This window comes from Ipomoea nil, unplaced genomic scaffold, assembly GCF_001879475.1.
Source record: "Ipomoea nil cultivar Tokyo-kokei standard unplaced genomic scaffold, Asagao_1.1 scaffold3087, whole genome shotgun sequence".
Classification (NCBI taxonomy): Eukaryota; Viridiplantae; Streptophyta; class Magnoliopsida; order Solanales; family Convolvulaceae; genus Ipomoea; species Ipomoea nil.
Genome location: NW_017619515.1, coordinates 2,780,444 through 2,795,840, shown reverse-complemented (window position 1 = coordinate 2,795,840; position 15,397 = coordinate 2,780,444). Strand labels below are relative to the sequence as shown.

Below are 15,397 nucleotides of genomic sequence, written 5' to 3'. Positions count from 1 at the left end.
TTTATGGACCTTGACAAAAAACGATATTCAGATTATACACTCGTAATTAGTATATTATGTCTCTTCATTTATCATATTATACACCTATAAATAGGTTGCGCTTGTTCCAAGAATCCAAAGTCAATGTCTTCTTCTTTTTTCTTTTGCCCACAAAAGGCAAAATTCATCGCCCCATGCGACCCTACACCCCAGCTCGATGCTGGATGGGTAACTTACGATAATTCAATGATCTCTTAGGTGGAAGGATGAATACTTGGTGCACTTTTTTTTTTTTTTTTTTGTTTGATTACAAGTTTTCGAGAACTTATACCATGAATCATGGTCTATCTTGCATTGTGTATTTGCAATTAACATATTATGTACTTTTATTTAACATATTATACACCTATAAATAAATTGAAGGTACATAATATGTTAAATGCAGATACAAAATTTATTAACCGAAGGCACATAATATGTTAATTATAGACATATAATCTGAATGTTATTTTAGATCAAGATCCATAATGTAAAATGTAACTTGGTCCATGGCATAACAATTGTAAGTTTTCTTAGCCATGGTACACTAAGACCCTACACACCACTATTATATATTCGTTTTAGTTAGGATTTCATAGGTGGCAAAGTAGTGCGGCAATTTATATCTTGGACCAGGGTTCACATAGCGTTATGAACCCTAAATCAAAACGACAAGATACAGAATTTATACTCGTAAGGTAAAGAATTTTATAACACAAGATACAAAAAATCACAACAAAATATATATTTACCTATTTTTCAAATGTGATTTAGGTACATAATTTTTGTTCATAGGCACAGAATTTCACAACACAAGTCACAAAAATCATAACGTAAGATACAATTACTAATTTATTTTAGGTACAGATTTCAAACTCTTCAAATACAAAATTTCATAACACAAGATATACAATGCCCTGCGAGCCATGGTCAATGGTATAATGATTGAAGCAGTGTGCACGGTTGCAAAAACGACGTCGTTTTGACTAAAAATGCGCGTCCCACTTAAAACAAAATTCAGTTTCGATTCCCGGCAACAACATTATGTTGTGCATAATTTGAAATATACATCCAGAATGAATGAACTAAACATCCAGAATGAAATGAACTAAAAATTCAGAATGAATGAACTAAATATCCAGCATGAATAAAAAAAAAATCAATTTCGATTTCCGTCTAAATATTCATAATGAATGAACAATATAATATTGTTGAGGGGAATCAAAACTTTTTTTTTTTAAGTGAAACGCGCATTTTTAATCAAAACGACGTCGTTTCTGCAACCGTGTGCACCATCATAACATTAGAAGCAGTGCCTTACGGGTTTTAAAATGAATGTTTCTTTGGACATTGATTAAAAAATAAAATCTGGCCTCAAGACCCAATATTGGATTGGGCCTAATGATCCACTTTGATAAAGGCCCAATATGCTGCAAACAAAATTTCAGCCCATTTTAGTCTTCCATTATCCTTTAGCTCTGAGCTCCAGTTTCGCAGAGAGTCTTCACTGTTCTCTCATTGTCTTCCTCAAAAAGCCTCCGAAGAATTCCTGCAATTCTAGCTATGCTCAACCTCGGCGAGTTTCCTACACAGCCAAAATGTTGCGTAATCTCACGCCTCCCCATTTCACAACCTCGCCCATTTGCTCTCAAAGCCCCTCAACCTCATTTCTGTTCTCCCTCAAACAGAGCGACCCGTTTAGGTTTTTGCTCATTCAAATGGAAATCCAGAACTAGGTTTCGCTTACACGCCTCGAAGAATCAAGGGAAAATTGAAAGTGAGAGTGGAAATTTTCTACATGAAATGGAGGATTTTGATGGCGCTGATGATTTCGATGAGGATGGGGATGGTGATGATGATGATGAAGTGTTTGTTCCTCTGAGGAATATGAAGGAATGGCTTCAGAATAAACCGCGCGGGTTTGGAGAAGGCAAAGTGTACGATACTTCGATTGAGGATGAGCTCATGGAGGAAATTGAGCAGAGCAGGAGAGCGCAGCTTGCTAATATCAACAACCTTAAGAACAATCCAGTAAATCAAGGTTCCATGAAGAAACAGCTCCCCCAAGGAGAAGGTAAAAGTGTTTTTACTCATTGTTTTGTGTAAATTTGTAGTTTGTGAGTTCCTTTATGATATATGTGTAGGGATGCCAATTTTAGTCCGAAATGTAGTGTGGTCCGATAAATTCAAAAAAATTTAAGTTTAGGGGTAAGAAATTTTAGATTGATAAATAAAATTATCTAAGGCGAGCTTGAAATTTAGTACATAGCTCGAGTCACGTAAGACTATTGTCACGGGCATAGAGTTGGACGCTTGTGTGGCTGGTTTCGCCCTACTTAGGCTCATCAGGGGAACGGCCATTAGCTCCCGACCACCTTCATAGTCAAGTCCAAGACCAACTACAAGCTCCCCAAATTTAATCGGTCGGTGACTCAGCCAGACCTTAGCGTCTAAGGTAGAAAAACCCTTAGCGCTACGAAGCCCCCTTTACCCATTTGGCAAGCTAACCAGTTGGTCTATTTATTCATTGGGTCTTAACACGGTCACGGAAAACAGTGTGTGACACTATTCTTTGTTCCACGAGTGATGCAGTACAAAATGTATAGAGAATTTATACGTAAGTTCATCATTAGTAATTTTTCTTAAATTTGTAAATAAAATTTTAATAAATTTATTACGGAGTATAAAATAAAATATTTTTTATGAACATAAATAATGAAAAAAAAAACTTATTATAATTATTACGGAGTATATTAGTGTAAATATATTAATTATTTTTAGTTGAAATTTAAAAATAGAGGCTTATATTGATTGAATGATGTATAAGTTTTTATTTATCAGTGTAATTGCACTAGTTTATTAAACCCGACTAGAGGTTTTAGGGTTAGAGTCAAGAATTTAAACTCGACCAGGGAAAAAAAAATCAATTAGCCTGAATCGATAAGCTCGATAGGACTAGCCCGAAACCAAACTGGCTGGCCCGGTTGACATCCGTAATATTGCAATGGATAATGGATTTTTTTCAGCTATTTCAACTTGTTACTTTGGCAGTATATGCTATTCCTTTGCTCATTACTGCTCATGAATCAATGGTTAATTCTACTCTTAGCAGCATTGTTCCCAGAATGTGATTGATGGTACATAAGATATGTTGCTGGATAGTTTATAGTGATATATGCACACTGGTCAATGGTCATTTCACTCATTTGTGCAAATGTCCGAGTACCGTGTCTTGGCAAGAGGAAGTTAGTGTTTATATCGGCCTGCCATGTATTCTCACATAGGTGTTAGAGTTGGTGTACATTTTTTTTTGGCTAACGAGAGAAACTCGTAGCTATTACCCGAAGGTGTAAATCCCTTTGTGACCCTATCCTGCAAACCAACCTAGGTTGCCCATAGCTAACCGGCTTAAACCAAAAAGGCCATTTTTGTTATGATGAATATATGCACATGTAAGTTTAAATGGAAGATTCATTAAAATGTGCAATCTTGTAAGAAAGAACATCATGAAGTTATATTTAATACTTTTTGTTGTGCAAATGCATTACTCCTACTGTGAAACTAATTTGCAGTTATATACTGGAGTTTTTACAGTATCAAAAGATGTTCAGGTTGGCTTCCGTGTGCGTTTGTTCAACCTTCCTAAGAAAAAGAACATTCTCAAAGATCTACAATTGGCTTTCAAAGGATTTCCTGGAATCATTAACATAGTACCAGTTGTTTCTGGGAACATTAAGACCAGGGACCCTATCTGCAAAGGCATTGCATTTGTTGATTTTAAGTCTGAAGATGGAGCTCAGAGGTAAACATTTTATACTCGTGTTGGATGTTGGTATTCTCGCCACTTTCTTCCTTCCTGCCATTGCTAGACCAATGACATCTGACCATTAATGCTGTCTTTAGATAGTGTTAAAGAGTCACATTATAGCCAATTGAGAGACCCTAGTCCAACATAGTATCAAGAGCCTGTTCGGTCTGCTTTGGTGGCGTCCAGAGTTTTCGTTTCAGGGGTGATGAGGTTATTTGATAGTGTTGATAAGATGGTGAAAGGCAAACACCAATAGAAAATAGCTTGAACTTTTTAGTATACAATACAATTTTACAAAATTGTGATAAGGTTTTTCTGCTCATGGTAGATTTGTACAGACTTTTTCGGGGCAGAGCATATATTTTGGTAAGGTTCTGAAGAATATAAAATGTGAGATGATGAGTTCCAGCTCAACCAAGCTCAAAAATGCACACTCAGTCGACGAAACTAGTTATGATCCGTCAGAACCTGATTCAGATGAAGAAGAGTTAGAAGCTGATTTTGAGATCGATGCTCATACCTCGGATTCGTGGGAGGAAAATGATCCTAGAGAGTATGATGCTGAAGCGGAACATACATCAGCTCAAATGGATGGTTACGATGAAAATATGGAGACTGATTCGGGCGATGAACAAGATAATGCAATGGAAGGGTCTGATACCAATGTACCCTTCTCTACGGTTCAAAAGAAAGTAGTAGTAAACGAGAAGAAGAAAAAAGCTAAACGAAAGAAAGAGACAACGCCTAAACTAAACATTCCAGGATCTGCCCGGAGGTATGTTTACATGCCTTGTATCCCTCCCGGGTTTCATGTGCAAAACCTTATAGTTTACAATGTTTTTCAGGCTAAAGATCAGGGAGAAAGCTCTACTTACTGGAGTTCTCACCAAATATGGACTAAACACTGCTGAAGCTGTGAAAGAACCGAGCTAACTGAAGCATTTTTACCTATATACGTATGTTCCCTCAGACCCTCGCCCCTTATCACGACTCTATTAAGTCCATCTGTTGATTTTGTCGTTTTTAAACCCAATTTTCAGACAAGATGAAGTAAATACCCGGCTTTCAGGGAATCATCATGAAGTGAAAATGAAGCACACCAGAAGCAGGTTGGTTCAAATGATACCCCAATCCTTTGAGTTTCATTTACTACTTGAATCAGGTCAATTCTCAAAACATTACCGAGTTACCATATGCATAAAACGCCAATTGATGTAGTAAATTCATACCACCTAAATATTCCGATCTTAATTGATTTCTTTGATTTACAGGAAAGCCTGCAAAACTGGAAACTCAATATGCTGCGTAGTAGATCTTTGGTAGAAAATTATGTTGAGTAGAATGTGTTATTTATATTGGTAAGCAGTTAACAATTTAGGTACAGAATAGTTTGTAGTTTGTTACTCTAATACCCAGAGCTCAGGATGCTCTCTATTTTTTGATCAATACAATATAAGCGAAATAGAACTAGAATCCTTGTGATCAAGGTGGAATTGTCCTTCTAAGCGTTTCCACACACTATCTGACAGTGCGCACAAGGAATCCCTTATTTTGAGAGGTTGCTTTCACACTGATAATATTATTTCATACTTGATATTATTTCCAAATTTGTCTTTTTAAACGAATCCAATCAAATAAACTTAAAACGTTTTTAAATGTATGAAAAAGATTTTAAAAAACATTGATATTTAGATTAAATATATATATATATATTCATTTTACCTGCCATATTTATTTGTTTATTTTATTTAGTTGTTTACTTATTTTTAAATTTAATTTTTATTTTATTTTTAATAATACTTTTAGTGTAGTTTTTAAACATAAATTTTTTATATTATTGTCTCGGTTACTAGTTTTTGAACCTATTGAAGCATAAAAAGCAAGGTTGAAAAAATCGCTAGGTGCCTGGGGACCGCCTAGGTGGCCGACCGCCTAGCGCCGATTAATCGACGTCTATGCCCGATTTTTGCAACACTGATAAAAAGTCAATATCGCCTCATTCGGGCTCGAACTCATAATCTTCTATTTACGATAGTCATTTCATGCTATTGGACCACAAGGTCATTGGTTACTGAAATTAATATTATGAAAAAAAAATTAAAAAGTAATTCAATTAAATATTGTTAATCAAACTAGACACATACAATAAGAAGAAGGAAATACTCTGTATTATTTAAAGAGAAACTAAAAAGGAAAGTAAGACAAAATGAGAAGGTGTAATTATTTACTTATAAGTCTTTGATTTTCTAAATTCTTATGATCTTATTCAGTTGTTATATTATAGACCGCGGTGCATAATCGATTATGCACCGCGGCCCATATACGGCGCCGTTTCTTTAAGTAAAGAAACGGCCCGCCGTTAGAGTTAACGGAATCCGTTTGTTTGGTATATTAAACACCAACTGACACTACAGTATATCCAAACCGACACTGCAGTTATATCAAAATGATACTGTAGTTATAGTGAAATGAAACTGCAGTGTATATAAACTGAAACTGAATAACATTTCACATATTTGAGTGTATATTGTACAATGAAGCTGTAATTATATTAAAATGATCATGTAGTTGTGTTTTAATAAAATTATAGTGTATATAAAATAAAATTAAATAACATTTTCACATATTTGAGTCTATAAATATCGAAATGAAACTGTAGTTGTGTTCAACTGAAACTGCAGTGTATACAAAATGACACTGAATAACAGAGTTACTTTTTGCAAAAGGGTGCAAAACGGCGGAAATAAACACGATTAATTTTCATTTTAAAAAAAAACGCGCGGTGCATAATCGATTATGCACCGCGGTGCATAATATAATTTGCCGATCTTATTATATTTACATTTCGTAACTTCTTACTATAAACTACAACTACTTAATTAGGGTTATACACTACTTATACGGAGTAATTGTTTGGATACAAAAATATATTTCAAATACAAATAACCAATTCGGGTCGGATTCGCAATAATACCTAATTTACTACCCACCCACCCCTCACCCCTCACCCCCCACTCCCCATCCACCCAATCCGCCACCCACCCCTCACTCTTCTTCACGCTTCTTAGTCTCTTAGACGAACAAATTCGACAGTCTCTGTTCATACAGAGAGTGCAGGCTTTAATTTATCCCGGCATCGTCGAGAAATTAGCGGTATGTATCGTACTTTTCACCTGTATTTATCTGTTTGATCATCCTTTTTTGTCTTTTAACTGTTAAGGCTTGGGGTTCTGATTTCTCCGATGGCTGTTATAGTTTTCTTGTGAATAAGTTCATGAATAATGAGCTTTATGCTTCTGGTTGGAGGAATAGCTGGCGCTTTGCAGTGTGGATACGGAAAAGAAATGCATTTTGCAGTTTTTAAGTTCATGTGACGAGTAAAGTTCGATTTTGGGGTGATGAAAGGAGGAATTACGTATAAGTTATAATAACCCAGTTGTGAAGTTATCATTTAGGTGTTATCTTTTAATGAAGGCTTAAGAAGAGAAAGGGATTATGAAGAAGACTATTTTTTTCTTATCTTTTTAACCTAAAAAATGGAAAAAGGAAGTTTGTTTTAATGATAAAGGTTGAACCTTGGTGGAATGGTGGTTATGGTGGATAATCAGATGAACTGTACTTATGAACTGTACATTTAACTGTTGAATGATGAACATTACTTTTTTGTGTGTTTGGTTTTCTGCAGGGATTGGTGGAGTCTGAGGAAGGTTATGTGTAATGAACAGTTTGTTTCATGCATGTACAGTTGCTGCTGCATTATCGAAGACTACCTTTGTAGGGAGGAGTTCAATTTGCAAATTCTCAGCTTTCCCTTGGAAGGCGAGTGTCAACCATGATGGAATTAGAAGCTCTAATTTTAACTTGTTTCTGAAAAGTGTTTGCATCAGGTTTCATTCATCTAAAGAGTCTCGAGGAAAGAATTCTCGATCGCGCAAGTCCAAGCCCGCTCCTGCTTCTCCCCCAGTAATGAAGGAAGAGAGAGACGGTTTCTTTGTTGTCAGGAAAGGAGATCTTATTGGAGTATACAAGAATTTGAGTGATTGCCAGACTCAAGTTGGATCCTCGGTAATTAACCTGATTTTATCATCTATCTAGGAGTGCATAAGAGGCTTTTTCTTTGTGCTTGTGCAGTGCATTTGATTATTTATTATTAATGTTGATAACCTGTATTTCATGCACTGTGGCGATTTTTCTGCATATGAGATGTATAGGTTAATTTTGGATAGTCAATTATGAATTTATGATATAGTTTCTTGTGAGAAAGAAAATGGTTCAGCTATGATAGTTTGGATAGGTGTTGTCCCTGTAATTAGATATTTATAACAGTTGTATTGGATGTTTGAAAATATTTTATCTTGAAGTTAAATTGGGTGATGTCTGTTCGGATTACTCAATTCTTTTCTGTTTTTCCTTCCTTGGCAGATATGTGATCCTCCCGTTAGTGTGTTTAAGGGCTATTCTATGCCTAAGGACACAGAAGAATATCTTCTCTCCCGTGGGCTTAAAAATGCTCTATATTCTATCAGAGCCCAAGATCTAACTGAAGATCTTTTTGGCACTTTGGTATCTTGCCCTCTTCAGGTGAGAGACTATTGTTTTGCATGCAGTTTCGGTAGTCCTTTTTCATTTACTCTTCTTCTTAATGCATTACTATTTCAAAGCGTGAGCATCAACGAGGTGGCATTACTGATCAAAGTTGTAAGATGAGAATCTTAGTGTGAGGTTGGAGCCTTGTATGTCCAATAGATTAAGCATTCCTAACTGAATAATATAATAGAAAAAAAAAAAGGGAATAACCGAATAAAGGTGTGCTTGATGTTTATTGTAATTGATCTATCGAAAGTGAATGCCAAAAGTGACTGAGTATATGACTACTGTTCTGAAAACTGCCTGCATATTTTTCTTGTAATCTCATCTAGTTGAGTTTACAGTCAGACTAATGTATGCAGTTGTTATTACTTCACGGGGATTGTGAAAGTACCTTATTTCTTAATTGGATAAACTTCAGAAACCCTTATACAATGAGGTTTTTAATATTCGTAACATTAGTTACACATCTGTGAAATTGAACTGGTAGAAAAGTGGGATGCCCTTTGTTCCATCATATTTAAGCTGGTAGCATCAATTGTTTTAATCCCGTTTTCTTCAGCTAGCTTCTTCTTCGAAAGGCGGAACATCAAATGAGCGCGTGCCAAAGAAAAGGTCTCAGGATGCAATGTGGTCAGACTATGGGGTAAGTTCGCATCGCTTTTTAGCTATTCTCTAAGAAAGCATGTTGATTTGCAACCAAGATGTTGATTTGCAGGATGCTGTTGGATCGGGAGTTATGTCAAATGATTCTCAAAGAAAGCATGTGAAGTCAGAACATAACGGTGACCAAGCATTATCATCAGGAGTGAGTGGCTGTTAACAATGAATATTGCGAAATAAATATATAAATAGTAAATAAAATCCCCTCTCTAGACTAAATATCTAGACCAAAAGGCGTTTATACTTATCATAACTCTTACTAAGTAGTGGTGAAAACAAACTCGTAGGAGCAACCTATATAAGGCTCGGCTCTTGTAATTTTCTTTAATGGTGCTATATGATTTGTTGCAAATGAACCTGTTATTTGGCATCCTTAGCAGCGCTCTTGTACTCTCGAATTTGATGGTGCTTCAAAAGGAAATCCCGGACAAGCCGGGGCGGGAGTTGTGCTGCGAGCAGATGATGGTAGCTTGGTAAATGTCATTATTATTGAAGCATCTATCACTTTCTCTACTTTCTTCGTTTTTCATGTTTTAAACCTTCCTATACAGACATGTAGGCTTCGTGAAGGTTTGGGTGTAGCAACAAACAATGCTGCTGAATATCGAGCCATTATTTTGGGTTTAAAGTATGCGCTTAGCAAAGGATTTACGAGCATTCGAGCACAAGGTGACTCTAAGCTTGTGTGTATGCAGGTTTGGTTTCTTTTTCTTAGTTCATGTATTCACAGTTTCACACATCTACTGTTTGTTTTGAAGTACCGGTTTGAAACTTTGTTTTTATCGAATAGGTCCAGGGTCTTTGGAAGGTTAAAAACCAAAATATCTCCCCCCTGTACGAGCAGGCAAAACAATTGAAGGATAAATTTCATTCTTTTCGGCTCATTCATGTTCTGCGGGTAATTTCAGTTACTATTTTTTCTACTCCCGGTAGGATATGCATAAATTCTTTGTATGTCTCAAATAATTCAGTCTCGCAATATCTGCAGTAGCCAGTAGGTCTATTACTCCAACGCCTATGTGCTAATACCATTGCATGCCTTGTTATGCTTCAACAATTAACCTTTGTCCGTCACATTGCTCATTCTTTGTCGACCAACATTTATTTTGATATTATTGATGATAGGAGTCGAATTCTGATGCTGATGCACAGGCAAACTTGGCTGTCGAACTTCCTGGTAAGCAATTAGTCGTGTCAAGTGGCCAAACCAATCTGGCTAGCACTTTGCCCCTTAAGAGAGGTTGGGAGTTTGAACCCTCTCTCGTATGGAAAAACCAATCTGGCATTCTGGCCAGTACTTTGCCCCTTAATTGGACTGGCCCGGTGCGAACGGGATTAGTCTGAGTATGGTATGGGCTTAAAGGCCCCTCCTACAGTTAAGGCCTGCTCATGACACCTCGTGGTCTGACCCAAAAAAAAAAAATAGTTGTGTCAAATGGGCCAACCCGGCTTAGGCGATTACATGGAAGGTGGCCCAACACAGTCCCATATATGGGGCGGGGCCATGCCATGCCATGCCATGCGAGCCCGAGTATTATAGCACGTGGGCCGTCCCCATATTTCATTCGTGGGATGGGGTCGGGCAATGCCGTGCCGCAGCCCAAGTGTCGTAGCATGTGAGCCCGCCCACGTGGAGCTAGTTCATATTGTCATCTCTAAGAACAAGAGTAGTTATAGCCTAGACCCTAGAGCATTTCATTCATCAATGTGCAATTCTTCTCGGTTTATGCAGATGGCCAAATTCAAGAAGAGCTAGCGTAGGATAGGAGATGAGGTCGAGCCCGTTGCACAAATACAGCAGTCATCCTACGCTTTGCACCATCATGACTCTTGGTTTGCCTTCACGAAAGCTCTTCCCCAGTTTTCTTTATGCCCTCGGGATTTCATCTGTACATTGGCTATTTAAACGTGGCGCCTCACCGGCATCAACAACAAAATGCACAAGTTTTTGGCCTTTCATTCTCACTTAGATATGAAGATCTTCTTGGTTTTCCAGAAACTCTCTGCAACTTGTGCTGGTGGAAGCCATTTTTGTCTGTCCATTTTCTATTGCGGAATTATGCATTTCACTTATCTTTCATTGTTGTCTCAGAAAGTTCATTTCTACTTGTAGTTGAGTTTCGTGTTATCATTTCTATACACACACACGCACACACAAAACATAACTCCTTACAATGTCTCATCATGATATAAATAAGAGTTCTGGGCTAAACTTTCGTCCGAGTATGACTTAGACTGAATATGGAATATAAAATAAGATTAAAATGAATATGTAATGCTTTTTTGTTCTTTTCGTCTCATTTATATGTGACGGTATTAATGCAATTTAACATGGATGATTAAGAAAGTAATTACACAAAGTGAAACCTCTCCTTTCATTCTTTTTGAGTTAATAACCAAAATGGTACCTCAACTATGTTGTAATTACCAATTCAATCATCGATTATTATTCTTACCCAATTAAGCCCTCAACTATATAATCTTTGTCCAATTTAGTCCTTTGTTAACCATCAACAAACAAACAAGTTAACATAGGACTAAATTGAATAAAGATTACATAGTTGAGGACTTAATTGGGTAAGAATAGTAGTCGATAACTAAATTAGTAATTACGGCATAGTCGAGGGACCATTTAGGTTATTAATTTTTTTTTTTTTTTTTTTGAGATCCTGTCCTTTCATTCTTATATACTAGTATTAAATATTTTAAAAGTCATAAATTTATAATAAAAAAAAAATTTAATAAAATGACTTCAACTTGAATGATATAAAAAGGATTTGGGAAAAAAGTTATGACCGGAGACGGTAGTGTGGGGTTCGAATCCTTAGCATCTATTCAGTGAGTTGATTGTACGACTTGCAATTTACCTCTGTAGTAGGTGTGACTTGCAATTTACCTCTGTAGTAGGAATTGAGTCTTGTGGGCTTAGGATTAGTCCTGCACCGAATCACTTAAATTTAAAAAATAAAAAATACTCTGTAAAAAATAAAAAGGTAAAATTGACAATTGACTTAATAATTACAAAGTTTCATAATAATCTAAGTTAATTTACCCTCTTTTGACCTCTCGCATGACCTTTTGTCGACATGAAAATCTTTTGTCAGTTAGAGTCATGAATTATTTATTTATGGAGATACTAATGTGATTGATTATTATTTTGTATTTAAAAAAGTACATAAAATTGTTTTCATGATTATTATTGTGTATCTAAAATTATTAAAAAGTTGTTAATCATATTTAAGATAATTGATATTAATATTTTTTTTCTTATTTAATTTAAATTTTAAATATAAATAAAATATATATTAACTCTCATATGAATCTATCCTTTGTTATGTCCCGTACCTATAAAATGATAGAAACCGACCTGATTAGAATAACATAACTGATTTCATAAAACAGATTTCATGCAAAATGCACTTGAAAATTTTCCCTAAAAAAACCATTTCCTTTTTTATTTTGAAAAGGAATAATGTTCAAATTGGCCACTGAACGTAACCTGAAAATGTAATTAGGCCACTGAACGAAAAAAAAGTGCAATTAGGCCACTGAGCACTCTAAAAATGTGCAATTTCACCTGATAGCAGGTTACCCTCAATTTTAGCAGGTTATCTGCTTACGTGGCAGCTGAGTTGGCATTTTTAATAAATTTTAATAATAAATTTTTATTTAAAAAAATTTAAAAAATAAAAACGACTTTATTTTATTTTTTATTTAATTTTTTTATAAAATTTATTATTAAAATTAATTATTAAAAATTATTAAAAATGCCAATTCAGCTGCCACGTAAGCAGGTAACCTGCTAAAATTGATGGTAACCTGCTATCCGGTGAAATTGCATACGTTTGGAGAGTTCAGTGGCTTCATTGCACGTTTTTGAAGTGTTCAGTGGCCTAATTGCACTTTTTGTTCGTTCAGTGGCCTAATTGCAGCATTTTCAGGTTATGTTCAGTGGTCAATTTGAACCTTATTCCTTTTGAAAATATAAATAAATAAACTGAAAATTCTTCTCAAAATGGAACGAAGACGGGTAAACTTCGAGACAGACCGTAATGATGCTGAGAAGAGGTTTGCGGACATTGACATCGCTGAGAGGGAGCTTGAGCTCCGTTTCTACGCCGCCGGTTTACCGTAGCTTCTCCACGAAGTCGTCGTCGACGTCTCCACCGGCGTCCAATGCCGCGGCCGCGGCTTCCAGCGCCGCTGCCGGCTTCACCGAAGAGGATCTTCTGATCGACGACGACGAAGACGCCGCTGTTTCCAAGCCTGATACGATTCCGACTCTGCTTCAACCCGGCGTCGTCGTTTATGATGGCGTTTGCCATCTCTGTCACAAAGGTACACACACAATCATATATTTTTGGATACTAAAATTTCTCGCTCTTATCTATCGAATTTTTGTATTCTGTAATGTATATGAATCATGAATGTAGGGAGAACTGTTGTATCCAACTGAATTTCTATTTTGTTGGTGTGATAGATAAGTAATTTCTTATCATGATCTGCTGATACTGTTTGTTATGTTTATATTCAAATACAGTTTAAGAGTTTTAACTTTGTTGCTCACTTGATTTCCTTTGATCAAGCGTGCTTGGCAAACTGGAAAAATTTATCTGGAAATTTAAAGATGCTTTGAGAAGTAGTTTGTAAATACAATGGATTTCATTGGTAGTCAGCATTCATTATTGAAGCTGTAAAATATATATACCACAACAATGCATTAAAAGATATGAAAAGTCATGGATGAGATATATTTAGAGGATCGAACAAATCCGTAGAAAAGCATTTTGTTGCTAATTATTCAATTTATGTGTCGAAACTCGAAAGTGTGGGTGCCATCAATTGACCCCTGTTATGCAATTGAATTGAAATTTGCACCCTGCATTCACTAGTCTCTAATGATGTAAGGTTAGACCATTATATGTTTTTACTTTTTACCAAAGAGAAAAAGGATCCATGTTGATGGATTGATTGGCTTTATCTCTGTAGGTGTGAAGTGGGTGATTCGGGCAGACAAGGATAGAAAAATTAAGTTCTGTTGCCTTCAGTCAAAAGCTGCTGAACCATACATGAGTCTGTGTGGTGTTGATCGAAATGATGTTCTTCGCCGCTTCTTGTTCATTGAAGGCCCAGGTCTATACTATCAAGGCTCCAGTGGTTAGAAACAAACCTCTATATGTTTTGCCGACTCCCATGCTTTTCATCATCTTTATAGTTGAGCAATTGTTGCCACTTGTCAGAATTTCTTCCTCACTCCCTTGTTTTTTGTGACTATCAATTTAGTGAAAATAATCTTTCAACTATGCAACATTTACTCGATTTAGTCCTTCAATGCCAGTTAAAGAGGACTAAACTGAGTAAATTCTGTAGAGTCGAGTGATCATGTTGAGTAAGTTGATAGTTGAAAACCAATTTGAGAATTATAGATTTATAGTATAGTCAATGAACCATTTTGAGTATTAACTCATCCATAAATCTCAAGGTTAGTGTTTCTGCTGGGACAATGAAAAGTCTATAGCCTTCTTTTGCTTGTTTATTTCTCCCTACTTGATGATATTGCTATCCGCCTATACTTATTGACTTATTGTTCAATTGGTCATCATTGGCTTTCAGAAAACGCACTTGCATGTAGAGCTCATTTCGTTAAGGCATGAAAGTTTAGTTTTTGTCCAATGAAAGGCACACAGAGACATAATTGTCTCCTATTGTTGCATATTACATGTACTAGATTCATTTCTTCCTTCCATTCTTTCCAACTCTTCTCTTGCTAGAATCTTACGTTTCTTGGTTTTGGTGCAGCTGCACTGAAGGTTTTGTCCCACCTGCCATTGCCTTACTCTATACTAAGCACTTTCATGATTATCCCCCCACCTTTAAGGGATGCTGTCTATGACTATATTGCAAAGAGACGCTATCACTGGTTTGGCAAAGATGATGACTGCTTGGTCCTGCAGGAGAAAGAGTTGCTAGAGCGTTTCATTGATGCAGAAGAATTGCTGAAACGTCGCCAATCAGATTCGTGAATACTGAATAGCACAAGATTGTGAGGTTTGTTTTTTTTGCCTAAAACTGTTAAATTAGCTCCCGGTTTTGCAATTGGAAAGCCTCATAGTTCATCCACAGCCTAGAAGGCATCTTGTTAGCCTTGCTTCCACATTTTGGCCACATCATTATTATTCAAAATAGAAGCATGGCATTTTCTGACCTAGATTAGTCTCGTAATGATAAGGGATACTAGAATACCAGATGTCGTAGAAAAAAAAAAAAAAAGCATTTGGTCTATTGAGAGGTTATGCAATGGAATGTTGCCCTGTTAATCAA

The 15,397-nt window shown here is 36.2% G+C and overlaps 2 protein-coding genes across 5 annotated transcripts; both read left to right on the top strand.

Annotated features, from left to right (window-relative positions):
* The first annotated feature begins 1,475 nt into the window (after window positions 1-1,475).
* On the top strand, window positions 1,476-5,308 carry LOC109166311. Of its 4 annotated transcripts, none has more exons than XM_019315267.1 (6): window positions 1,476-2,092; window positions 3,613-3,820; window positions 4,155-4,601; window positions 4,672-4,782; window positions 4,896-4,988; window positions 5,098-5,308. In XM_019315267.1, exons 1-4 carry the CDS (start codon window positions 1,582-1,584, stop codon window positions 4,757-4,759), a joined length of 1,254 nt encoding a protein of 417 aa, XP_019170812.1. In that variant the 5' UTR covers window positions 1,476-1,581; the 3' UTR covers window positions 4,760-4,782; window positions 4,896-4,988; window positions 5,098-5,308. The 4 variants fall into 4 exon arrangements, with proteins under 4 accessions (XP_019170812.1, XP_019170811.1, XP_019170810.1 ...); XM_019315266.1 differs by having other exon boundaries at window positions 4,856-4,988; XM_019315265.1 differs by having other exon boundaries at window positions 1,477-2,092; window positions 4,867-4,935.
* A 1,519-nt stretch (window positions 5,309-6,827) lies between these two features.
* On the top strand, window positions 6,828-15,393 carry LOC109166315. The gene is made up of 12 exons (XM_019315271.1): window positions 6,828-6,979; window positions 7,512-7,891; window positions 8,249-8,407; window positions 8,976-9,059; window positions 9,132-9,221; window positions 9,454-9,549; window positions 9,628-9,771; window positions 9,867-9,974; window positions 10,202-10,253; window positions 13,235-13,414; window positions 14,066-14,233; window positions 14,876-15,393. The coding sequence occupies exons 2-12, from the start codon at window positions 7,544-7,546 to the stop codon at window positions 15,097-15,099; spliced, it is 1,653 nt and encodes a 550-aa protein (XP_019170816.1). The 5' UTR covers window positions 6,828-6,979; window positions 7,512-7,543; the 3' UTR covers window positions 15,100-15,393.
* The last annotated feature ends 4 nt before the right edge of the window (window positions 15,394-15,397 follow it).

Bases quoted from the DNA above. Each gene is read 5' to 3' on its own strand.
- LOC109166311 (XM_019315267.1), top strand. From the start codon at position 1,582: ATGCTCAACCTCGGCGAGTTTCCTACACAGCCAAAATGTTGCGTAATC. The intron at 2,093-3,612 runs GTAAAAGTGTTT...GAGTTTTTACAG, and splicing joins ACAGCTCCCCCAAGGAGAAG to TATCAAAAGATGTTCAGGTT. The intron at 4,602-4,671 runs GTATGTTTACAT...AATGTTTTTCAG, and splicing joins ATTCCAGGATCTGCCCGGAG to GCTAAAGATCAGGGAGAAAG.
- LOC109166315 (XM_019315271.1), top strand. From the start codon at position 7,544: ATGAACAGTTTGTTTCATGCATGTACAGTTGCTGCTGCATTATCGAAG. The intron at 9,060-9,131 runs GTAAGTTCGCAT...GTTGATTTGCAG, and splicing joins CAATGTGGTCAGACTATGGG to GATGCTGTTGGATCGGGAGT. The intron at 9,550-9,627 runs GTAAATGTCATT...CTTCCTATACAG, and splicing joins GAGCAGATGATGGTAGCTTG to ACATGTAGGCTTCGTGAAGG.